A 26,382-nucleotide genomic window follows, 5' to 3' on the forward strand; every position below is an offset into this window, starting at 1 on the left:
CGTTTCCCAAACAAACCTCAAGAAATCGATTCTAACCTAACATCGAAATCCAATCTATGTCAACTGGTTCGCCAAAACAGTATCGATATTTGTAATATCAGGTTTCCATGCTTGATTGATTGTACACACACCCCTTAGGCCGTGACTAGAGATGTGAATTAACATTCACCCAGCAACCTCAGGCCTTACCATCAGGTGAACGGTCTGCCCAGTTTTAAAAAGGTACAAAGAACAAACAAATAATCCTAACTTATCTAGAACAATCTTAAAAAGCAAGTTAAGGGCTTACAGTGTGCTACAAAAGCAAAGTCACTGTAATAGGCTAAGTGTTAAGTAAAAAATATATTTTCCGAAACTTTTAAAGTAACTAAAAATGAATTATCTCGAGCTGAAAAAAAACCATTTGAAAATCAATTACAATCTATGGGGCTATTTGTACTTCGTGATAAAAGTACACTTTTGGACCCGCATATCGCTTTTTAGCTTCTATAGTAATCTATAGCTTGGGCGTATAATGAGAAAGTGTGTATTGGACCCACATATCACTTTTTTAGCTTCTATATTCTAATCTATAGCTTGGGCATATAAAGAGATAGTGTGGCCAGAATAATATTCAGTTTTTTCAGACAAATAAAATGACACTAAGATTTGTTCTAAAAACTCCACATATTCGAAAAAAATGTAACAGATCGTTTTATGCTGTAATTACAAATTTGATACCTATAGCATTAAAAAATAAATCGGATATTTTATTTTTTTCCAACGACACGTAATCTTTAAAATTCATTCTTTATAAGTTTGCCTTATATAGCTTTCTTTTTAATATGAATACCCTAGTGCTAAAAGTACTGAGGTCACACTTTTGTGAAAATCAAAGCAACGCTCGTACTCTTTTAGTATAATCGAGCCAAAGGGAATGACCGAGTTGACGAGAGTTCTTCCGTTATTTTGTTGACATAGATAAAAATCACGTGTTTTTTTTAACGTTTTGCATCAACAGCAGGAAAAAAAAATCAGGCCTGAAAAGAATTATTGAAATTTGATATTTTAAAATCAATGTTACGAAAGTTGCAAATCCAGAGAACGTGAACATATTTTTATTTTGAAGGCTACATTTCAATTTATTTTCATCAAACCTAAATTATAAAGTTAAGTTTTACTTTCGCAAGACAAATATTGATTGGCTGTACAGGAACTCCGTGATTGATATTCTGTAAAGTAATTTGTTGCCAAAACTTTGCCGATAAAGTTTTTTTTTTTAAAAATGATTGTTTTTTCTAACCACATAACAAAGTTCTGCCATTTTTGTTTACATTTTTGTGTGTGGCTTTTTTAGACAAAAAATTGTTTAATTACCAAAAATACTAAAAAAACATTAAATTATACATCCAATCATTATACTGAAGTCCAACAAAAATCAAACAGTCAGATTTTTATAGCCTTATTTATTTTAACAACATGGTCTGATTAAAAAAAAAAATTAAGGGGCTTTTCAAATAATGTCGCGACTGTTCTAGGCCATGTCCATTTAATTAAATGCGTGAACTTTTGTTTTCTCAAAATATTTATTTTTCGACTAAAGTAATTTAAGCACTTAGATCTCGAAATTAGTCATAATTAACGTAATCGCATAACTTATATGCTGTTATGTTAAAATAGATTATAATAACAACAAAAATGGTTGCATGTTGGCTTTCATCATGGTATTAATATATAAATAAAAATCGAAATATTAATAATACGTTGTATGTCAGCGAACCTAACCTATTGGACGAGGGGAGTAGGCCTACACAAATCAACCATTGAGCCAGCGCTCGATGGAGTCGCCCAAACATCGATTGAAACAATATTTGTTTCGGCTCGTGAAAGAAAAAACCTGGCACGCACTTGTACAAAAGTCTGGCACAACATTGCAAACTGCGCTAAGTGATAATGTGTGTTTCACTTTCATTGCCGGTAAATATATTAAGATCTAAAGAGGAATATACTTTTGGATATTGGTAGATTTATTAGTAAAAGAAGAAATAGATATATGTATTAAGAATTTTGAGGTGTTTTTGGCATTTGAATTACTGGGCTTAGCTGAAACGGTTGCTGGTGTGAATAAAAATGTATTCGTCATGTGAGAGTGCTGTGTTGTTGTTACTGGGGACATTGGCCGTATTTCTGGTGTCCAGAAGTGGTGGTCAGTTGTACGTGCTAGATGATCAGCTCAGGAATAATTCCCAGGCGTTGGAGAAATGCGTGCAGTTGGGGTTTGATGGTCTGGCGATTGTGGACTCGAACCAGACCACAACAACAGCCCTGAAGCTGATTAAGACACCCGGGCAAGTATTTACAGGCTATACAATCTTCTTTGTCGCTTATTGATGTTGAAATAAGATTGAAGTTTATAATTTAGAATGTTTTCTTAATTTATTATAAATCTGTTTTCTGAATTGATTTCAATTTAGAGGCAAGTTTTGCAAGTTTTAAAATTTGGTTTCCGTTAGAAATCCGTTTTTTTATTTTATTAGAAATCGTTTTTTTGAATAGTAGATACTTTCACCTTTAACGTCATATTTTTTTCCCATTTAATTTAAAGTCAGTTACTTTTTTTCTCATTTCTAGTTCGGGTTTTTAGATTAGCAGATAGATCTATATTTCAAAATTATTATTTTTCAAAATAAAAATTGTTTTCATCTTTTAGTTTTCCCAGGTTTAATTTAAAACTTTATCCCAATCGTGACATGTTTTTTTTAAGGTCGTAGTACAAACATTTTAAAAACAAACATAAAACTCGTATCCTGGATGTAAAAAGTGAAATTAAGACGACATTGCTCGTGTTAAATAAAGACATCTCTAGATTCTACTTCTAATGTCTAATAATAAAAATTATCAAAATACTAAAGGCATATATCAGTTATTAGGTACACAATACATGTTATTGAAAAAGTAAATTGGTAGTAAGTTTTGCGAAATTTTTGTGGACGTCCACATATGGGGGATGGGGGGTGGGGGTGGAGTTCGTCGAACAATAATTTAGTTGATTTTTACTTTATATGAAAAAAAAAATAGTTTTTAATTTAAACGTAAATAGCTTTTCTAGTCTCCAAGTAACATTGTTTTCCATTTAAAAGAAAAATAATTTTGGGACTGTTCTCTTATTTCTTCAACTTAAACGTGTTTTTCTTTTTTTTTTGTTTCCATTGCATTATGCTTTTAAAAATAATTTAAAATTTTTAAAAACTATGTTGTTTCCTTCTTATTTCTTACATTTGTATTTATTTTAATCGTTTTAAATGTAATTTTAGCTTTAACTTTTTATAACTTAAAACAAATTTGAGTTGAGCCAGCTCTATGGTTCCATGATTAAAGGTTCGAATCCCTTTGTTTTCAGTGCCCAGCAGTACTGGGTTGGTATGCACTACTCGGAGAGCCAAAGCATGCACATGTGGGACACAGGTACAACTGTTCGAGTTTTTTTCCCCACCAGTTTTATTACGGCAAATTTTTAAAGTATGAAATGTACACATAGAATTCGTCCATATTTCAAATACTTTACGCCCAAATTTTAATTTTCTTTTAAAAACTATCAACAATAACAAAAATAAAAAAAAAAGGAAAAAAAAAGAAAAAAAAACAGCACAAAAAAAAACAACAAACACAAACAAACAAAACAAGACGATAACAAAACAAAACAAAAAACAAACAAACAAAACCAGACAATAACAAAACAAAACAACAGCAGCAGCAAAAAAGAATAACCATTTATGGTTTTAATTGTTTCTAACAAAGATGTAACAAACGATTTCCTCACTTAAACGATGTAATAACAGTCCTTCATTCTAAAAATACGTTTTTTTTTAGTGACAAAGTATTTCGTCGCCTTTGTGTGTGTGTGTGTGTGGGGGGGGGGGGTGGGGGTGGGGGTGGGGGGGGGGAAGGTGGAGGTGACTATTAGAAATAGAAATTTCCTTTGTTACTTGTTCTACCTAAACGTTAAGTAATTTACGTTAGGTGTGTGAGCGTGTGTGTGTGTGGGGGGGGGGGGGGGATAATTTACATAAAAGTGTGTGATGTAATATTAGCATTAATCTGAAGTTTTTTCTTATATTTTTGGTAGAAATAGCAGGTTTTAGCAAACATCACTTTTTCAACTTGACTTTTTGCTTTCGCCTCCCATCGATTAGTTGCACTGTAGAATATTAGCCACAAAATAAGATCCCTTACAGTTTATCTCTAGTTAAACATAGTCTTAGCCTAAGCGTTAAACTATTTTCTATCTTCACTGTGCGCATATTTTATGCTGGTCTGGGTGCTCTCTTCCAGGTATACCTGTCTCCTGGGCTCTATGGGCCAGCGATGAGCCGGACAATTTGCCAACGGACAAGTGTGTCCGTTTTCGGACAACGCAGTTGTTGGGGACTTTCAGTTGTTCCTCACAGTTCATGGCCATGTGCGGGATGTGTGAGTGGCCCATTTTTCCCCCTCAATTTGTGTGTGTCACGTTTTTACTTTCTTGTAGACATGATATAGATAGAGTATTGTAATCTTGCACACAAATTAAATGAAGTTATGACAGTTTTCGCCTGTTTAACATCCCCATTTCATCGTATACCGAATATAAAGGATGCAATGTAATCATGGAGAAATCTAAATTGAGCAAATTTTTACTTTTACAACCTTCCAGAGCTGAAAAACCATGTTTTGCCATCCTGTCCGTTTGTGTTCATAAGCTAAACACGAGAACACAAGTACCGTTTCCATAAGGTTGACAAGATTCAATATATAAAACTATATCGAATTTTAGTTTTCCATCAACTTTTGAGCGATTTCCGATAATCGGAAGTGGTACTTACTCTACTTTATTTTTTACCAAAGCCTGTAACTATCTTTAACTTTAAGTTTGAATAACTTTATTTAGACCCTTAAAAATTAATAAAGAAAATTTAAACATCCATTTTCCGATTTTTGCCTTAAACTTTCTGTCTAAAACTATAACGTCAGTAAAATATGTGGCTTTTTATGACAACCTCTTTGCCGTGCTGTCGATAAATTGCGGGAGTCGTTTTTCATTTTTCTTTATTTTCCTTTCTGACCTGTGGTATTGCCTTTTCGGGTCAAAGAAATTTATGCATGGTATTATAATCTTTTTTTTTTTGTTTTCCTAATAATTTTACTTTACATTGATTTCCTATTTACTAAAGTAATTAAGATTAAATTTTATTATCAAGTAGCTTTCGATTTTGTATTCTACTTCAATTACTTAAGTAACCAGGTGAAATAATATTTAGGTTTTAAATGAAGAATGTGTTACTTTTAATTTAAAAAAAAATGTTTAGAAAAATCTGTTTTTGTGTTCTTGTATGAATAGACACGTGGTTACATTAAAAAAAAATGTTTAGAAAAATCTGTTTTTGTGTTCTTGTATGAATAGACACGTGGTTACAGTTCCAAGTCCGCTTCACCCACGGCAAGGCCCCCACCCCCGGGGCTCCCTCTCTCTGGTCCGGCACCGCCAGGTCCCTGGTGGAGTGCGTGACCAGGTGTACGAAGGACATCCGGTGCCAGCACTGCGCGTACGACAACCGGACTCTCCGGTGCCTCACCCTGCCCGGCAGTTTTGACGTGGTCACTGGCACTGTGACGTCAGAGACTGGACTCATTGGCACAAAGAACACCGTCTGAAGTGAGCTGGAGCTAAACAATCCATTTCACCTGGAATAACATTGCTAGAAACTAACTCAAATATTGAGAGCAAACACGTTTTGTACTGGATACATTCTTAACTAATTAATTTAACATTCATTAATTAATTTTAAAAAATAATGAAATGTATAATTTGAAGCCATTTATTTGCATTTGTTTTATATAATTGTAATGGCTTTAATAAATACAGTTTTGTAACTTGTAGTTCTTTAACATTTACTTGCATGAAAGTTCATCACGAAGTTGTGTGCTAGGGAGTACAGAACAGTGCGTTGTGACAGATTGGGGGGACGAGGACGGGACAGAACAGGGCATATTGACAGATGGTGAGTACAGAACAGGGCATAGTGACAGATGGTGAGGACATAACAGGGCATAGTGACAGATGGTGAGGACAGAACAGGGCATAATGACAGATGGTGAGGACAGAACAGGGCATAGTGACAGATGGTGAGTACAGAACAGGGCATAGTGACAGATGGTGAGTACAGAACAGGGCATAGTGACAGATGGTGAGTACAGAACAGGGCATAGTGACAGATGGTGAGTACAGAACAGGGCATAGTGACAGATGGTGAGTACAGAACAGGGCATAGTGACAGATGGTGAGTACAGAACAGGGCATAGTGACAGATGGTGAGTACAGAACAGGGCATAGTGACATATGGGGAGTACAGAACAGGGCATAGTGACATATGGGGAGGACAGAACAGGGCATAGTGACATATGAGGAGGACAGAACAGGGCATAGTGACATATGAGGAGGACAGAACAGGGCAGAGTGACATATGAGGAGGACATAACAGGGCATAGTGACAGATGGGTAAAACAGAACAGGGCATAGTGACAGATGGGTAAAACAGAACAGGGCATAGTGACAGATGGGTAAAACAGAACAGGGCATAGTGACATATGGGGGAAAAGAACTCAGCATGGGGAAAAATTTTAATGGCGTCAGCTTCCGGGGTTCTGATTAAAACATCGTATAGGATTTGGTCTCCGTCAATAAATAATACAAGTTTAATGGCCATGGATTATCTCCTTTATTGGGTCGTGCCATTTTGTTCAATGCGTTGACGAGGATACAATATTGTGTATATTAGATCAATATGTTGGCTAAAACAATGTTAGAGACACCTTGTTAGAGGGATGTATTGGGTCTGTTGTTGTAGTGATGTAATGGGTCTGTTGTTGTAGGGATGTATTGGGCCTGTTGTTGTAGTGATGTAATGGGCCTGTTGTTGTAGTGATATATTGGGTCTGTTGTTGTAGTGATATATTGGGCCTGTTGTTGTAGTGATGTAATGGGTCTGTTGTTGTAGGGATGTATTGGGTCTGTTGTTGTAGTGATGTAATGGGTCTGTTGTTGTAGGAATGTATTGGGTCTGTTGTTGTAGTGATGTATTGGGTCTGTTGTTGTAGTGATGTATTGGGGCTCTTATTGTAGGAATGTAATGGGCCATTGATGTAGTGATGTAATGGGGCTGCTAGCCTGAAGGTATTGAGTTCGGATCTAGACGTCCCTGAGCCGACCCAGCTCTCATGGGTACCTGACTCACATTGCGGAGAGTAAAAGCGGCTGGGCACAGTGCAGACCACCTATTCTTATGGCGAGGTCAAGACACGTATGAAATTTATTACATCTGCACTATAGATCGATAAGTATGAATGGGGAGTCGTGAAAAAATATTTAAGTTTAAGAAAATATTTTCAAGTTTTTAAAACATTGAGTTTTACACCTATTATACTTAATCTACTCGAAACCCACACACCAAATCGACAGACTGATCGTCATTAATTAGTTGTCTTTCATTTGTTATTGAGGTATGTTTTAAATAACTAATTTACTATCTAATTAAATAGAACAAAAACGAGATATTCTTGTATTGTCATCGAAGATTCACCACTGCTCAGCGAGTAGTAGGTAAAAAGTATGTGACACGATTATATTTTTACCACAAAACAAGAGACAGCCAAACGTACATTGCGACTGGAGAACAACTTGCAGTATCAAACACCATTTGTGCCACAGTGAAGACGCCAATAGAAAATATAAGTGACATGGCTCTACACTTCAGTTGATTGTCACGCTTGATTGGCGCTTGAGTCAGTATCGATTCAACGGACGGGAAATTGAGATCTGTGGTGTGGCGATAACCATCTCATGCATGGGTGCAACATTGGCGATTACCATACCAACTCATTAATGCAGAGGCGTAGCGACGATTCCCGGCGCCCAGGGACAAATTTTCAATTTGCACCCCACCCCCTCAAACTTTTGATTTGCAAACCGCCCCTCAAACTTTTGATTTGCACCCCCCCAACTGTTTATAAGGCAAAAATGCAGCTAAAATGACATTTTAATTTATTTTCCAACCCATTTCTAAGGTCGGCGCCCGAGGACATATGTACCTCCCTGCCCCCCCCCCCCCCCCCCCCCCCATCGCTAACTGCTTGCCACATTGGCGATAAACATCTCATTAATGGTTGCCATATTGATAATTTAATATGCTAAGTACAGGAGGAAGGGTTCATCATGGTTTATATAGTTACACTTTTGCATACAAAAAAAGTAATATGACAAACTAAATTTTAACCTTCATTTCCCGTTTTTTTGAAAACTTTTTTTGTAAATTGTGATAGAAATTAATTAAAATACTCGACCCTGACCGTAAAGTAAAAAAAAAAAAGTTTCCCTTTCAAACCTGACGGTCTATGGGGTAAGTGAAGTAGAGTTCACTTGTTTCTGTGTCCTCGGCATATGAAGAGATAGTGTGGTCAGCACTATGCCCAGCCGCATTTACTCTCCCTAACGTGAGTTAGGTACCCATCAGAGTTGGGTGGACTCAGGGACGGTCTACTGACTTGAACCCGGATTCGCTCTCTACAGCTAGACCACTCCGTCCCATGTCCCTGACCGTGACCAGACAATATTTCAGAAAGATATCGATGTTCAAGAAAATTGGGGATGGGGAGAGGGGGGGGGTTGTAGACTGAGGTGTGACGTCATTTGAAGGGGGGGGGGGATCAGGATTTTTGTGACGTTGTGTGCAAGGTATCTAAAGAGTCTGAGTTTTGAAAGTAACGGCTGCACCTCATCTCCAGCCTTTAGGGTGCACATGACCTACAGGCCCTAGGTGCACCTGAACTCCACCCTCTAGGCGCACCAGACCTCCACCCTCTAGGTGCACCAGACCTCCACACTCTAAGTGCACCAGACCTCCACCCTCTAGGTGCACCAGACCTCCACCCTCTATGTGCACCAAACCTCCGCCCTCTAGGTGCACCATACTTCCTACTATTTGGTGCACCAGACTTCAACCATCTAGATGCACCAGACCTCCACCCTCAAGGTGCACCAGACCTCCACCCTCTAGGTGCACCAGACCTCCACCCTCAAGGTGCACCAGACCTCCACCCTATAGGTGCACCAGACCTCCACCCTGTAGGTGCACCAGACCTCCACCCTCTAGGTGCACCAGACCTCCACCCTCAAGGTGCACCAGACCTCCACCCTATAGGTGCACCAGACCTCCACCCTCTAGGTGCACCAGACCTCCACCCTCAAGGTGCACCAGACCTCCACCCTATAGGTGCACCAGACCTCCACACTCTAAGTGCACCAGACCTCCACCCTCTAGGTGCACCAGACCTCCACCCTCTATGTGCACCAAACCTCCGCCCTCTAGGTGCACCATACTTCCTACTATTTGGTGCACCAGACTTCAACCATCTAGATGCACCAGACCTCCACCCTCTAGGTGCACCAGACCTCCACCCTCAAGGTGCACCAGAACTCCACCCTATAGGTGCACCAGACCTCCACCCTCAAGGTGCACCAGAACTCCACCCTATAGGTGCACCAGACCTCCACCCTCTAGGTGCACCAGACCTCCACCCTCAAGGTGCACCAGACCTATACCCTCTAGGTGCACCAGACCTCCATCCTCTAGGTGCACCAGACCTATACCCTCTAGGTGCACCAGACCTATACCCTCTAGGTGCACCAGACCTCCATCCTCTAGGTGCACCAGACCTCCACCCTGTAGGTGCACCAGACCTCCACCCTCTAGGTGCACCAGACCTCCATCCTCTAGGTGCACCAGACCTATACCCTCTAGGTGCACCAGACCTCCACCCTATAGGTGCACCAGACCTCCACCCTCTAGGTGCACCAGACCTCCACCCTCTAGGTGCACCAGACCTCAACCCTCAAGATGCACCAGACCTCCACCCTGTAAGTGCACCAGACTTTCTACCAATAGGTGCACCAGACCCCCACCCTTTAGGTGCACTAGACCTACACACTCTAGGTGCACCAGATCTCCACCCGCAAGGTGCACCTGACCACAATTTTCTAAGTACATTTTAACTCCCCATCAAGATTAACATAACCCCATCCACAATTATAACGCTGACCTCATTGAAAATGTAACGCGTCGTGCAATTTAATCCTGTCCTTTATTAGTCTTTCATTTTTAAACACAGAATTCAACATTGTTACACCCAATCTATCACCGATAGATCTATCTGATACGAAAAAAATCAATATTGGTTTAACGTCACTAATACCTCAGTCCTAGCGTCCAATATTTCCAACACAATTAGCAAGGTCATAGTTAGATATTAATGAAACTAAACTGTTAACTTTTGTATGATAGTATTTTAGTAACGCGAAGAAAACAGCTTCGGTGGTTCAAGAAATTAAATTTATTCTATTGACTTGACATTGTCCTAGTATTCTTCCAGCCAAGTTTGTGTGTGTTCAGCGTTCACGGTTGTGTAAATATGGTTTGTTTACAAAAAGAAACGACTGAAAATACAATGTAATGTATTGGGGAAATTGATGTGGGTCTTGATCGTTGAAACACAATGAGATGTTTGTGTGTGTTTGAGTTAGTGCGTGTGTGTATGTGTGTATGTGTGCGTATGTTAGAGACGATTTAATTTTTTCTCTTCATTTTTATTTTTGCCCTTTGCATTATATCTTAGGTTTGGGCGTATTGTTTGGGTTATTTATCTGGTCAGATGTTTTATAAGTAGAATGTTTATAAAGAAGTCAACTTATAGGGAAAGAAACAATTTCGTATATAACATAAGGCCTTGTTTGGAGGTTCATGTTTTAGAATTCTGTTTACATTTTGTAAACACGTTAAAACCTGACCAATGGCGTACGCAGTAGGGGAGAAGCGGTAGGCCACACCTCCCTCAGTAGCAATTTTCTGCAAAGTGGCGTCTGTTTGGAAACTTATTTAACTAAAAGTTTTGAACAACGTTATTTGTCAGGATTTATTTTTCGGTTGGCACATGTACGCAAATCACTTCCTTACATGATTCTTTTCATGCAGCAATTAAGCGTGTAATACTAGATTAGTGTTAAATCGTGACACCTTGTAGTGTTGAAACAACTTCCACATATTTTTTTCGGTGACAGTAAAGCAAAATCTGGCCAAATTAAAAAAAAATATAGTAGCTGAAACTAAAATAGCAAGGTATTTCTCTGTGTAGATTCAACTATCGAGATTAGCTGAATTGATCAATTTTCTTTGTTAGTCCGATATGTTATAGAACATGCAGACACCATCGAAAGATTTATTCTATTTTGCAAACTTCTACAACATACACACAAACATATATATTAAGAGACGTTTCCAGGTTTTCGATGTAGGGGAGCGAAAAGAGTATATATATATATATATATATATATATATATATATATATATATATATATATATATATATATATATATATATATATATATATATATATATATATATATATATATATATATATATATATATTTATATATATATATACACATATACCATGAGTTACATTTTTAAAAACTCTTTTTGTTCCCCTTACACCGAAAACCTTCAAACGCCTCTGAACCTACCATTTATTGTGAACTGGCACACCAACCTACCACTTGAAACTTCAATTTAGCATTGACCGCCCCAGCAGATCTAATCATACATTATAATGTGAACACAATGTACTCAGACCCACTACAAGAAGCAAAATATTGGTATTTGAAGTACTAGCAAAGTGCATATGGCGGTATCGATGTCTACTAAATCGTGTCAGGGATTCGAATCAATCGCGATATGTGTCGTAACGATCAGCACTTATTTGGTTTTAGCTGGTCCAATATTTGCTCTTTTTTCTACTGCCATCCTTTATGTAAATGGCCAAATAGACGTAAAACAGTTAAGGGAAAATGTGACACACAAGCCTCAGCTTTAGGAGGAAGCTGGTAGCCATGTATATATATATATATATATATATATATATATATATATATATATATATATATATATATATATATATATATATATATATATATATATATATATATATATATATATATATCGAAGTGGACGTGTTCTGCAGAATTTTAAAAATTCTGCAGATTTTGAAGCCCTCCACAATTATGGACGTGGCAAACATACATGGACATCTTACAAATAGATGACCGTTCTACAAATACATGGACGTCTTACATTGAGTTGTGTAACTACCAAAGCCACTCGGTCGTAGTGTTTACACTCCCGATATAATATATGAAATGAGATGCGAATAGGTTTTATGTAGATTATGTGTGACCAATCCTTACTCTGTCTCTAAAAGGACTATATTCTGTACCTGTGGCTAGCTTTGGCGTTAAAATAAAACATAATGTCTGATGGTGCATACACATTAATGAACGAGATGAATTTTAAAATAGAGCAGTCAAATTAGTTGTCATTTTTTTGGAGGAAATTATATAAACCCGTCCAATTTGTTGCAACAAAATCAATAAAGGCATACATCTAACTTTTTCTTTACCACACATGTTCTAGTCACGTACTTGCGATGGGAAACCAACATTTTTTAAAACAAGGGAAGCAACACGGTGTTTTAACCTCATTTGGAAATACGAAATTGTTTCCCTTATTCCGTATTTTGCTGCTGAGGATTTAACCACTGGTCAAATTTTACAATTTAAAATCGTTGTTTGTTGACAAAAGTTTGTATGAGCGAACACACAATTTAACAAACCTCTGTCCTCCCACCTCTGCCCCCCCCTCCCTGATTGATTGCAACTAACGTTTCAAGCGTTGTAAACCTTCAGTTTCCGTCCGAGAACTCGTGATGAGGTTTCCTGTTGCCAAGCAGATGAAGTAGAGCAGGTATATTGGGCTAATTTATAAAAAAAAAACTTTACTTTTCTAATTGCTCTACAGAAAAGTATCTCGTAATTTTATTAAGCCTTAATAAAATATTTAAGTGAGTGCTTAAAAACGTTCTCAGACGATGTATTCGTCGGGAAAGATCTGCAACAAGCTCTAAAAATCCGGTACACTACAAATCCTTGTACAAATTGATGTACACATTGTTGTACAAATCGTTCTACTAATTGTTATACAAATTGTTGTACAATTGTTGCACCTGCTGAGGGTTGAGTGTGTGAATCGTGTAGAGGTGATTAGCCAGATCTGCAAATGGGTTAATCTATGGGTTTAATTAGTGTGGATGGATGGTTATGAGTTTTGGGTTAATGACGGTTTGGTCACCATTTCTCTGGAGAAATAGCCACAGAATCATTCTATTGTTTGGGACCTATTGTCAGTGGCTCAGTGGCACAATACATCTCAACTACTTAAACAACACTAGTTCGGAAACTTGGAACATCTACTCATACAAGAGAAACTTGGAACATCTACTTCACATCATGCAAGAGAAACTTGGAACATCTACTTCACATCATACAAGAGAAACTTGAAACATCTACTTCACATCATACAAGAGAAACTTGGACCTAAATGCTAAAAATTGAATTTAAAAAGCGGGAGTGATTTCCCCTAAACTTTCTTGTATATTCTAAAATAACAGTGGTGGGTGGCACTTCCAGTGTTTTAGAAATGTTTATTTTTAAAAATTATATTTAATATTTAATTTAAAAAAAAAGAAATTTCGCCGAAAAAGAAATTGCGTACGTAATGATCACAATTGAGTATAATAGAGAGGGATAGTGGGACTTTCTAAAGAAACATTAAAAGTTGACAATGCTGAAAACGGCGAAAACTTGTAAAATTTAATTTTACATTTCTGCACGATTACAATAAATTCTCTATACTCTGTATCCATACAAAAAGTAAAAATACAAAACAAAACTACCGAGTTTATGATTTCAATCAATGGAAAAAAAATAGATCAAAATAAATCTGTATATTTTACAATATTCCTACTTGACATAAAATCTAATGACATAAATATCCTGTTACAAATTTCAACATTCCTATTTTTAGATTACACTCGATGACCCCAGTTAATTAACCTCCATCGTTTCCTCCGCTTTCAACAAAAACCTCCAGAAATTGATGTGGCAAACGAGGCAACAAAATACCCAGACAGTGGGAAATAGAACTCAGTCTGCTATGTATGTATAAATGATTTCTGTTTAGAACTTAAGAAATGAAATTTTCCTTCACGCAGGAACCCCCGCTGGAGATAAATGATATATTTTCTAAGAGCCTTACACGAGAATTTTTCTGTCCATTGATAGGGACCCTATCCAAACTTGCTCAGGAGATTCTCCGCCCCCACCCCCTCCCGAGCTCACAAAGACGCATAGAAAATCTGCTAGAGGGGAAAAGTCTAATTACAAATCGTACAAACGTCTGTATGATACAACGTGTCCTAGCTGGAAGTGAGGGTTCCTAAATAATAATCCGGCGTCCTTGTTAGAAACACGGTCTAGATTAATAGGTAAAACCTGAAGGCAAGGTTAGATCAATCAATGACGTCAGCAATTAATGACGTCAGAACTCTTTACAAACGTTTCCGGTTGAAACAGAAAGCCGCCATTTTGTTTTGGACAGGCCTGCATGGCTAGAGAAGACGACTGCGTGGAGGACATTGATTGGGCAACGATTTCCAGTAAGTTCCAAATGAAAGGCGAGGTGGGTACGCCAAAGCGGAAAATAACAAGTTTCTTTCTGCCGAGACTTGGGTTGCTAATGGCAAAACTCCCCCCCCCCCCTTTATTTAATTGCACAGTGGCAAATCTTTCTATAATATATTTGGGATGGAAATCTTTCCCTTATAAACTTGTCTTAGGCAAAACTTTCCCCTTTATATAATTGCTACTAGCGAAACTTTATATAATGTATTTGCAATCGAAAATATTTCCCTTATATACTTGCCTTTGGCAAAACTTCCCGATTATGTAACTGCAAGAAGGCAAATTTTTCTCTCATGTAATCGTAATTGGCAAAACTTTCAATTAAGTAATTGTATGTGACGAAAATTACCCTTATGAAATATCGCATACACAACTAGGTTTTTATAAAATGAAAATAGTGCTATCCGTCTTTAGGGCCTTCAAAATACAGACTCTTGTCTAAAACACAATCGAAAAAAATTAGTCTTGAAATTCACTTTGAAAGAAAAAAAAAGTGTAACCTTGTCGTCAAGGTTCTTTCTATTATGTAATACCCTTTGGAAGTTACATCTACTTTCTATTTAATGGCGTGGAGTCTTGTGGTCGAGAAGCAGAGCTACCGCTACAATCAGGGTTCTATCAGGGTTCAAACCCGGTTCAAATCCAATTTTCGATGTTCGTGATTTGACCTCGTCTATGTCTTATGACACTGAGTCCACTCAGCGTTAATAGGTACCTGTCGAGTTCCTCTGTCTGATATAATAATACAGGACAATACAACTGACTTGACAATCAGTGGCGTAGCTAGGGGAGGGATGGTTGGGCTGAAGAATCGGGCGCCGAACCCTCAAGGGCCGCCAAAAAGGGTAGAAAAATTAATTTAAAAGCTTATTTTATGCTGAAGTATTGAATTATATACAAAGCTGGAGGTACGAAAATAAAGGACTACAAAGTTTTACACACTTTTTAAACTGTTTCCTTTAACATTTTTGTGGCTCCGAAATAAAAATGGGGGGGGGGGGGGGGGGTGCGGTTTTTCACAGGCAGGAATAACTATATATAGAAACGGGAGGGGCTCAAAATGGATAGTCCTCCACGGTCGCCTGAATAGGTCGCTACGCCTCTGTTGACAATACTAATGCTGATACTAAATGAACATAAACCGTTTAATACAAGAGATAGATAATACCAAAAATATGACACAACAATACTTAACACCACAGCACACCCGTCCACAACACGTCCTCTCGCTGTCCACACACCCTAGCACACGCTCTGTCACCCGTCAACTGACACACCTCACGTGAACACTTCTCATTCTATGTAAACACGCTCAACCAAGGGCGACAACTATAAACAAGAGAGTACCTGTCGTTTGAGCACAGAACACACTCACAATCAGGGGAAGCTATATGTAAGGGACGTAACAGTACGCCAGGGGCGGAACTACAGTGCCGCCAGACCCCGCAATGCGGGGGGGCCCACACCATTTAGGGGCCCACGGCCGACCATAAAAAGAATTGTTATAGTTTTTAAAAAAATGTTCTTGCATTTTTGACTTAATGTTTGTTTTGTAAAAAAGATGGCCGTAGCTGCGGTTGGGTTATCTTTATTCTATAGACACTACCCCACGCTCAATTTTCCTTCGTTTTTAAACCACTGTGAAAGCCGAGTCCTCTTTCTCCTACAATGAAACTTATCAAAGATAAGCAAACGTTCAAACCACTTCCATGACTTATTTCCCTTTTTTAAATAGTCAAATAGTGATGCTCATCAGCCTCTTTTTAATAGATTTGTACTAAACAAATTAAAAAGCAATTACTTCTCTTTATTATTATTTGTTTATAAATTATTTACTAAAGAATGACACTGTATAAAAAGAAAATGTATTTAAAATTAATAAAATAAATACAAAAAAACATAAAAATAAACATGACACGAGACACCATTATTTACAGAAAGCTTTCATGTTTTATATTCTTTTGACCGATATGTGGTTGACAGTCATACGGCAGAGATAATATAAAACTGATTTTCACAAAACAGACTAATGCACTTACACTCATGACATGATGTTGTAATTTGTTTTAATTAAAAAAAAACCCGCGTATATCTCATAACACGAACAGGCCAGCATGAATAAGTATCCTATGTTCGTATGTTGAGTTTGAGTATATATATATATATATATATATATATATATATATATATATATATATATATATATATATATATATATTTATATGGGGGGGGCCTAAAAAATTTTTTTGCTGGGTGGCCCCTTTTTTCTAGTTCCGCCACTGCAGTACGCATCAACAATTTGTATGTCTTTGAATGTGTATGTCTTTGAGTCCACACAGCTCTGAATGGCATACTATATGGGTCAGGTAAGGGTTATAGTTACTAAACAAATGGACGGGTTGTATTTTATTTGAGCTTGTTTAACTTTTTTTTAAAACCAATAATTTTATTAATTAAAGTAAAGTTCCCTTTTCAAACCTGACGGTCGATGGGGCAAGTGAAGTAGAGTTCACTTGTTTCTGTGACCTCGGCGTATGAGGAGATAGTGTGGTCAATGCCCAGCCGCCTTTGCTTTCCCTAACGTAAGTTAGGTACCTATCAGAGTTGGGTGGACTCAGGGACGGTCTACTCCAGTGGTTCCCAACCTTTTTCGAGTGGCGACCCCCTTTTATAAAAATTAAGTGACCCGCGACTCCCATAGAATTAAAAAGCCGAAATTAGTATGGAAATTAATAAGCACTAAAATAAGATTTTCTAGTAGACTTTCAATATGAACTACTCTTGATAACTGTTTTAATACCATGAGTAAAATTGCATACTATTCACTAAACATTCGAGGTTAATTTGTTTTTTAAAGTATTTTTTTTTTGTTAACGCCAACCTATGTCATTATCATTATCTTAATTTTGTTTTTAATCGAAAAATAGTGTTCAAAATAAAATTATATTCTCGAAAAGTCAATCAATTTTACGTTTGGATATAAATGGTTAATACTACACCAAAATTGTGTCTGAAGTTTTTCATCTTACGCGGAATCATTCTACAAATCAAAGAATTCATCTTGTAATTCATCGGGAATGCTGGCAACATCAAGTGAAGAAGAGAATGGGTAATGCGTCAATGCAGATTCTTTTTTTTTCAGCTAAGAGAAATAGCGCTGCAGTTCGTTTTCAATAGATTCAAGATGCCCAGAAATTTCTTCTTTCAAAATTTTAATTATCTCACAATTAGATTCATCTACCACACTGCAGAGTTTCTCAAATTTACAATATTTCCAAGATTTATTTTCTTCGCCGATTTTGCAGCTTTGATAAAAATGCCCCGAGATTATCATTGAAAGTGATAATATTCGTTCATTTTCCCTGAAGCTTCAGGTTATGCTTATGTTGATGTTCGAACACATCTGCTAGGTATGATACTCTCTCCAACCACTCTGTGTCGTTTTAAGTATACCAAAAGGTCTTGTTTCCTATGCATTTCCAAGAACAATTTGATTTCAGATTTCAATTCAAAAACACGACTCACAACAATTCGTTTGACAGCCAGCGCACTGTAGTGTAGAAGAGCAGAACCTCGTGATCTTTATTCAGGTCTTTGCTCAGTTCTTTGAAGGCTCCAGATTTTATATAATTTACGACTTATACTAGCAATGGAGTCTTGATGGCGATTGGTGAGGGCAGTGGGTTAGGGAGCTTTTCTGCTTTCTGAAAGCCCGATTTTGACCTAAACATAGATGGTGCACCATCCGTACAAACCCTCACAGCCGTTTTAACCCATTTTAATCATCCAACTTTAAAAAAAAAACGTATTTATTTTCTCCATGCTATCTTCACAAAAGAGCAATTCTTCTTTGCTATCATCTGAATAAATATAGACAAAGACCAGCAACTGCGAACACGAACTCACGTCTGTTGATTTATCAACTTGAAAAGCAAACAATGGTGAAAGCTTAATTTCAATAAAAATGTGTTATTTAACATCTACAGACATGTAAGAATTAACTTCACCATCTTCAACATGCAGCGTTTGGTGAGATTTTCTCCTATTGTGTTTTTTTTTTGCTTGGCATTTTCTGTCGCGACTTCATTTGATGCTTGCACTAATGCTGAGTTTCCTTGGTGAAAACTTCCTGTTCGATCACGTCTCTGACGTTTGCAACTAGCTTCATACCGACGAAAGAACTCCATATCTTTTTTGGTGTGTTTCGAATGACTCGTGTCAAATGACGTTTTAGCTTTGACGATTTCATAGACTCGTGACTGAGAACAACTTTGTACAGTACGCTTTGCTTCTTCTCTATTCCCTTTCCAGTGCAGAGTTTCTTCCAGGCATCTCTTCGGGGGGGCGAAGCCCCCCCGAAAATTTTTTACCGCCCCCCCCCCCCGAACGAAATGAAATTTATATAATTTATATAGAAAATATATACTTTTAACAGTGTCCGCCCCCCCGAAGAAAGTTTACCGCCCCCCCGAAGATTTCAAGTGCCCCCCCGGAGAAAAAAGTCTGGAAGAAACACTGTTCCAGTGATGTTAGTAAAGCCGAATTTCAAAAATTCTTCTAAATATTTATGTTTTGTTTCAAATTACTAAGGTTTAGTATACCAGTTGGCGACCCCCCAGAAAGCCCTTCGCGACCCCCAGGGGGGTCGCGACCCCCAGGTTGGGAACCCGTGGTCTACTCGAACTCGAGGCTTACGGGTTAGCAGTCCAGCTCTCTATCGCTAGACCACTCCGTCCCCTAATTTTATTTATTAAATGGACAATATTTAGACAGTTATAACATCAAGCTCCACGAAATCAATGACATTCACACACCTACTCTAATTGACTTCACCCAATCAATCTAACAAAATCTGTTTTAGCCAATGAATCTCTTGACAACTAAGTGAAGAATAACATGTGCAAATATGAAATCTGCAAATGACCTTTCAGGACTTATGCCTGTAAATTCTGATTTGTTTTGAGGGTTAAACTGCAGCTTTAAAAAAAACCTCCTAAAAAATAATCCAATTGCAGAATATATCGAAATCGATAAGAGTTAAATGGAAAGACACAAATCATGGTAAAGTAAATGAAACTGAAATTAAGCTATGTGTCATTTTAAAATTTTCATGGGGAGAGAAATTGTTTTCAAATGCCTTTTTATTTCTTTGATACTTACTTTCATTAGCAATACATAACAAAAGAATTTAAAATGATTTGTATGTTAAATGTAAAAAAATAAAAATAAAATAAAAGGAAATTAGAAGGAAAAAAAACCAATTGAACTTCAAAGGTGGACTTTGATAACAAAACAATATCAAATTATTTCCCTTTAAAATGATTATTGTTGAATAGCCGATTTTCTTTAAATTTAGCCTTTAATTCCACAGACACCAACTAGTTAGTTGCTCTTTAAATTTATCCTTTTATTTCACAGACACCAACTAGTTAATTGCTCTTTAAATTTAGCCTTTTATTGCAAAGACACCAACTAGTTAGTTGCTCTTTAAATTTAGCCTTTTATACCACAGACACCAACTAGTTGGTAGCTCTTTAAATTTAGCCTTTTATACCACAGACACCAACTAGTTGGTAGCTCTTTAAATTTAGCCTTTTATTCCACAGACACCAACTAGTTAGTTGCTCTTTAAATTTAGCCTTTTATACCACAGACACCAACTAGTTGGTAGCTCTTTAAATTTAGCCTTTTATACCACAGACACCAACTAGTTGGTAGCTCTTTAAATTTAGCCTTTTATTCCACAGACACCAACTAGTTAGTTGCTCTTTAAATTTATTTATTCCACAGACACCAACTAGTTAGTTGCTCTTTAAATGTATCCTTTTATTTCACAGACACCAACTAGTTAGTTGCTCTTTAAATTTAGCCTTTTATTCCACAGACACCAACTAGTTAGTTGCTCTTTAAATTTAGCCTTTTATTCCACAGACACCAACTAGTCAGTAGCTCTTTAAATTTAGCCTTTTATTCCACAGACACCAACTAGTTAGTTGCTCTTTAAATTTAGCCTTTTATTCCACAGACACCAACTAGTTAGTTGCTCTTTAAATTTAGACTTTTATACCACAGACACCAACTAGTTAGTTGCTCTTTAAATTTAGCCTTTTATTCCACAGACACCAACTAGTTAGTTGCTCTTTAAATTTAGCCTTTTATTCCACAGACACCAACTAGTTAGTTGTTCTTTAAATTTAGCCTTTTATTCTACAGACACCAACTAGTTAGTTGTTCTTTAAATTTAGCCTTATATTCCACAGACACCAACTAGTCAGTTGCTCTTTAAATTTAGCCTTATATTCCACAGACACCAACTAGTTAGTTGCTCTTTAAATTTAGCCTTTTATTCCTCAGACACCAACTAGTTAGTTGCTCTTTAAATTTAGCCTTTTATTCCACAGACACCAACTAGTTAGTTGCTCTTTAAATTTAGCCTTTTATTCCACATACACCAACTAGTTAGTTGCTCTTTAAAATTTAGCCTTTTATTCCACAGACACGAACTAGTTAGTTGCTCTTTAAATTTAGCCTTTTATTCCACAGACACCAACTAGTTAGTTGCTCTTTAAATTTAGCCTTGTATTCCACAGACACCAACTAGTTAGTTGCTCTTTAAATTTATTTATTCCACAGACACCAACTAGTTAGTTGCTCTTTAAATTTAGCCTTTTATTCCACAGACACCAACTAGTTAGTTGCTCTTTAAATTTATTTATTCCACAGACACCAACTAGTTAGTTGCTCTTTAAATTTATTTATTCCACAGACATCAACTAGTTAGTTGCTCTTTAAATTTATTTATTCCACAGACACCAACTAGTTAGTTGCTCTTTAAATTTATTTATTCCACAGAAACCAACTAGTTAGTTGCTCTTTAAATTTATTTATTCCACAGACACCAACTAGTTAGTTGCTCTTTAAATTTATTTATTCCACAGACACCAACTAGTTAGTTGCTCTTTAAATTTAGCCTTTTATTCCACAGACACCAACTAGTTAGTTGCTCTTTAAATTTAGCCTTGTATTCCACAGACACCAAGTAGTTAGTTGCTCTTTAAATTTAGCCTTTTATTCCACAGACACCAACTAGTTAGTTGCTCTTTAAATTTAGCCTTTTATTCCACAGACACCAACTAGTTAGTTGCTCTTTAAATTTATTTATTCCACAGACACCAACTAATTAGTTGCTCTTTAAATTTAGCCTTTTATTCCACAGACACCAACTAGTTAGTTGCTCTTTAAATTTAGCCTTATATTCCACAGACACCAACTAGTTAGTTGCTCTTTAAATTTAGCCTTATATTCCACAGACACCAACTAGTTAGTTGCTCTTTAAATTTAGCCTTTTATTCCACAGACACCAACTAGTTAGTTGCTCTTTAAATGTAGCCTTTTATTCCACAGACACCAACTAGTTAGTTGCTCTTTAAATTTAGCCTTTTATTCAACAGACACCAACTAGTTAGTTGCTCTTTAAATTTAGCCTTTAATTCCACAGACACCAACTAGTTAGTTGCTCTTTAAATTTAGCCTTTTATACCACAGACACCAACTAGTTGGTAGCTCTTTAAATTTAGCCTTTTATTCCACAGACACCAACTAGTTAGTTGCTCTTTAAATTTAGCCTTATATTCCACAGACACCAACTAGTTAGTTGCTCTTTAAATTTAGCCTTATATTCCACAGACACCAACTAGTTAGTTGCTCTTTAAATTTAGCCTTATATTCCACAGACACCAACTAGTTAGTTGCTCTTTAAATTTAGCCTTTTATTCCACAGACACCAACTAGTTAGTTGCTCTTTAAATTTAGCCTTTTATTCCACAGACACCAACTAGTTAGTTGCTCTTTAAATTTAGCCTTTTATTCCACAGACACCAACTAGTTAGTTGCTCTTTAAATTTATTTATTCCACAGACACAAACTAGTTAGTTGCTCTTTAAATTTAGCCTTTTATTCCACAGACACCAACTAGTTAGTTGCTCTTTAAATGTAGCCTTTAATTCCACAGACACCAACTAGTTAGCTGCTCTTTAAATGTAGCCTTTTATTCCACAGACACCAACTAGTTAATTGCTCTTAAAGTTTAGCCTTTAATTCCACAGACACCAACTAGTTAGTTGCTCTTTAAATTTAGCCTTTAATTCTACAGACACCAACTAGTTAGTTGCTCTTTAAATTTAGCCTTTTATTCCTCAGACACCAACTAGTTAGTTGCCCCACCAAATCAAAGAACCATTTGTTTTCCCGACACCAATTTTTCTCGCCCTGATAAGAAAATCTCGCGTTTTCACGTTCGCCTCTCAGAAACAGCTCGATCATTCTCATCGCCTCTCACCCCATCTTCATCACCCCCCCCACACCCCCTACCCCAAAGCACCAAATAGCATGGGAAATCAAGCCGTCCACGCTATGTATGTATACGACGCTTGCGGGGATCTTAAAAAACATGTCTGCTGGCTGGCATCTATAGGGTTAATTTCCGGTCTTGGGACCGCCATCTTGGCTGCCGACTGTTTGTCTTGGCCGAGCGGTCGCTTCTTGGGTCACGTGAGCGATTAGTATCGATACGTGATTTGTGGTGCATCTTGTCTGCCCGGGCGAACGTTGCTCACAATACTTGATTGTCATTTGCTTCTCATTCGTCATCATTCGTCTCCCTTTGTGCCTTGTTGGGATTATCTGCCCTTGAATTTACGTCAACAAAATATGCTGTAATTAGCTATTACTGTTCTAAATTAATTCGGGATAAACTGGTTTATAGATATAAGAATACAAATACTTTAAAAAGTGTACTTATTGTGTAAGGAGTAAACAAATAAATAAACTGTTTAAGAAAAACAAAATCGTCTAGAACAGAATATTCTTAGGGATTTATCTGCCCTTGAGTCAATGTAAATAAAATATTTTGTAATTAGTATGCAATAACTACACTGAACTAATTCGTTAATAAACGTTGACTAAAAAGAGTAATTAAAATTCAATACAATGACTAGTTAAATGTTAAAAAAAAATCTAACTTAAAACCTGCGCTAGAAAACCTCATTATGCATCACAGTCAAAGTAAGAAATTTCCTTTCCTTCCCCATTTCATTAATCTCACGGTTTCTTCCTATTTAACGTAATAGACCAATTTGAGCATTTTGAGGAAAAAGTGCTGATTAAACTATCCGGCATGCCGGTCCCGAGATTGAAAGATTTTTCTCAATAGCCGGAATCCGGCACACGGGACCGGAGCACTCCCTCTGCGGACTGATTGTTCTCAATTCCCCGGCTGTCGAATAGATCTTTTGGCATCAAAGATACTGGTTGTTCCCCTTGCATTGGGCCAAGTAGATATCGGCCCTTGCCTATCGGCCCAACACGTTCTGTGTGTTGCGGCCATTGACGTTTGTTTATTAGTTTTCCTTTCAAATTTGGGGCGTAGGACATGGGCAAAAAAACGCAGGAGGGGAAATGGAAGTGGGTTGAAATTAAATAGATTAGTAGGGGTGGGGTGGGTGGGGGGGGGGGGGGGAGAGTTAAATATGGGGTTTTTATTTGGGGTTTTATTTGGGGTTGTAGAAATGGGTGTACGTGAAGTGGATATGGGTTAGGGTTTTTGGAGTAATGGGTTTTTGTTTTGATGATTTCGATGTTAGGATAATGTGTTCGTGTGATTTTGATGCTAGGATACTATGTTGGGGTAAGATTGGTTGGTGATGGTTTTAATGTTAGGATAAGTTTTGGTAAAAATTATTTTTAATACTATGCTGATTTGTTTAGATGATGATAATTTGTTTATTTGATTTGTTTAGATGATGAATTGATATCGGGAATTGTTGTTTAATGAATTGTATTATTTTTATGTTTTTGTAGAATGGCTTGTGGTGTTGAAAGGTACTATGAGAAAGAAAATTGTCATTGTGTATTTTATCTGTGGCTGATGACTACCAATGGTCATTTAATCAAAACCAATCCGGTGTTATTTCGTTGCTTTTAATCCCGTGTGCTGATTACACATATTTTCCTTCAAATTTCATACCACTTTAACAAAAAAATACCCTGCTTACAAGTTACTATATCTGGCCAGTTAAAAGTCAAAAATAGCTCTCTAAACCTACTTCTGATGTAACCACCTATCAAAGTAGAAAAAAACCCATTTCTGTCAATACATTCCTAGCCAACTTCTTACAGAAATTATCTCCCCTTCCCCATTCTAATATCTCGGCCCCTTGTAATCACGACTGGTTCAGTCACTCCCATTTTTCAATCAAGGTTCTAGGTGACCCCTGACCTCACCTCTAGACCCCCACCCCTCATCCTCCCCCCCCCCCCACCACCACACCCAGGCAGGAGTCGGACAGGGAAATCGGAAATATAATCTTAATCAGGACTCTAGTCGATGGGCTTGATCCACTGGGTTGTGATCGCAGTGTTGTAATCATCTTTCTGTACTTGATGGACTGAGCCCAATACACTGTGCCCAATGGACTGTGCCCAATGGACTGTGCCCAATGGACTGTGCCCTATGGACTGTGCCCAATGGACTGTGCCCAATGGACTGTGCCCAATACACTGTGCCCAATGGACTGTGCCCAATGGACTATGCCCAATGGACTGTGCCCAGTGGACTGTGCCCAATGGACTGTGCCCAATGGACTGTGCCCAATGGACTGTGCCCAATGGACTGTGCCTAATGGACTGTGCCCAATGGACTGTGCCCAATGGACTGTGCCCAATGGACTGTGCCCAATGGACTGTGCCCAATGGACTGTGCCTAATGGACTGTGCCCAATGGACTGTGCCCAATGGACTGTGCCCAATGGACTGTGCCTAATGGACTGTGCCCAATGGACTGTGCCCAATGGACTGTGCTGGACTGTGCCCAATGGACTGTGCTTTGTGGATTGTGCTCTGTGGACTGTGCCCAATGGACTGTGCCCAATGGACTGTGCCCAATGGACTGTGCCCAATGGACTGTGCCCAGTGGACTGTGCCCAATGGACTGTGCCCAATGGACTGTGCCCAATGGACAGTGCTCTGTGGACTGTGTCCAATGGACTGTGCCAAATGGACTGTGCCCAATGGACTGTGCCCAATGGACTGTGTCCAATGGACTGTGCTACGTGGACTGTGCCCGATTGACTGTATTTCGTGTTCTGCCGGAATATGTACTTTGAGGGCATGCACAATGAACAATAATTTGTGGACTGTGCCTAATAGACAGTAATTTGTGGACTGTGCCTAATAGACAGTAATTTGTGGACTGTGCCTAATAGACAGTAATTTGTGGACTGTGCCTAATAGACAGTAATTTGTGGACTGTGCCTAATAGACAGTAATTTGTGGACTGTGCCTAATAGACAGTAATTTGTGGACTGTGCCTAATAGACAGTAATTTGTGGACTGTGCCTAATAGACAGTAATTTGTGGACTGTGCCTAATAGACAGTAATTTGTGGACTGTGCCTAATAGACAGTAATTTGTGGACTGTGCCTAATAGACAGTAATTTGTGGACTGTGCCTAATAGACAGTAATTTGTGGACTGTGCCTAATAGACAGTAATTTGTGGACTGTGCCTAATAGACAGTAATTTGTGGACTGTGCCTAATAGACAGTAATTTGTGGACTGTGCCTAATAGACAGTAATTTGTGGACTGTGCCTAATAGACAGTAATTTGTGGACTGTGCCTAATAGACAGTAATTTGTGGACTGTGCCTAATAGACAGTAATTTGTGGACTGTGCCTAATAGACAGTAA

General features: G+C 37.7%; 2 protein-coding genes across 2 annotated transcripts; both read left to right on the forward strand.

The window, feature by feature from the left end:
- Positions 1–1,846: 1,846 nt before the first annotated feature.
- On the forward strand, positions 1,847–5,787 carry LOC131928110 (uncharacterized). Its single transcript, XM_059284037.1, has 4 exons — positions 1,847–2,327; positions 3,380–3,444; positions 4,312–4,449; positions 5,420–5,787. Exons 1-4 carry the CDS (start codon positions 2,110–2,112, stop codon positions 5,668–5,670), a joined length of 672 nt encoding a protein of 223 aa, XP_059140020.1. The 5' UTR covers positions 1,847–2,109; the 3' UTR covers positions 5,671–5,787.
- A 661-nt stretch (positions 5,788–6,448) lies between these two features.
- LOC131928100 (splicing factor 3A subunit 2-like) lies at positions 6,449–10,063 on the forward strand. The gene is made up of 2 exons (XM_059284018.1): positions 6,449–6,514; positions 8,804–10,063. The coding sequence occupies exons 1-2, from the start codon at positions 6,449–6,451 to the stop codon at positions 10,061–10,063; spliced, it is 1,326 nt and encodes a 441-aa protein (XP_059140001.1).
- Positions 10,064–26,382: the final 16,319 nt, after the last annotated feature.

The sequence above is a fragment of the Physella acuta genome, unplaced genomic scaffold (assembly GCF_028476545.2).
Source record: "Physella acuta isolate Inbredline_101_S28 unplaced genomic scaffold, ASM2847654v3 ptg001463l, whole genome shotgun sequence".
NCBI lineage: Eukaryota > Metazoa > Mollusca > Gastropoda > Physidae > Physella > Physella acuta.

Coding starts and splice junctions, on each gene's coding strand:
- LOC131928110 (XM_059284037.1), top strand. CDS start 2,110: ATGTATTCGTCATGTGAGAGTGCTGTGTTGTTGTTACTGGGGACATTG. Junction 2,328..3,379: donor AAGCTGATTAAGACACCCGG/GCAAGTATTTAC, acceptor CTTTGTTTTCAG/TGCCCAGCAGTACTGGGTTG. Junction 4,450..5,419: donor CATGGCCATGTGCGGGATGT/GTGAGTGGCCCA, acceptor TTGTATGAATAG/ACACGTGGTTACAGTTCCAA.
- LOC131928100 (XM_059284018.1), top strand. CDS start 6,449: ATGAGGAGGACAGAACAGGGCAGAGTGACATATGAGGAGGACATAACA. Junction 6,515..8,803: donor CAGGGCATAGTGACAGATGG/GTAAAACAGAAC, acceptor TCCAGCCTTTAG/GGTGCACATGACCTACAGGC.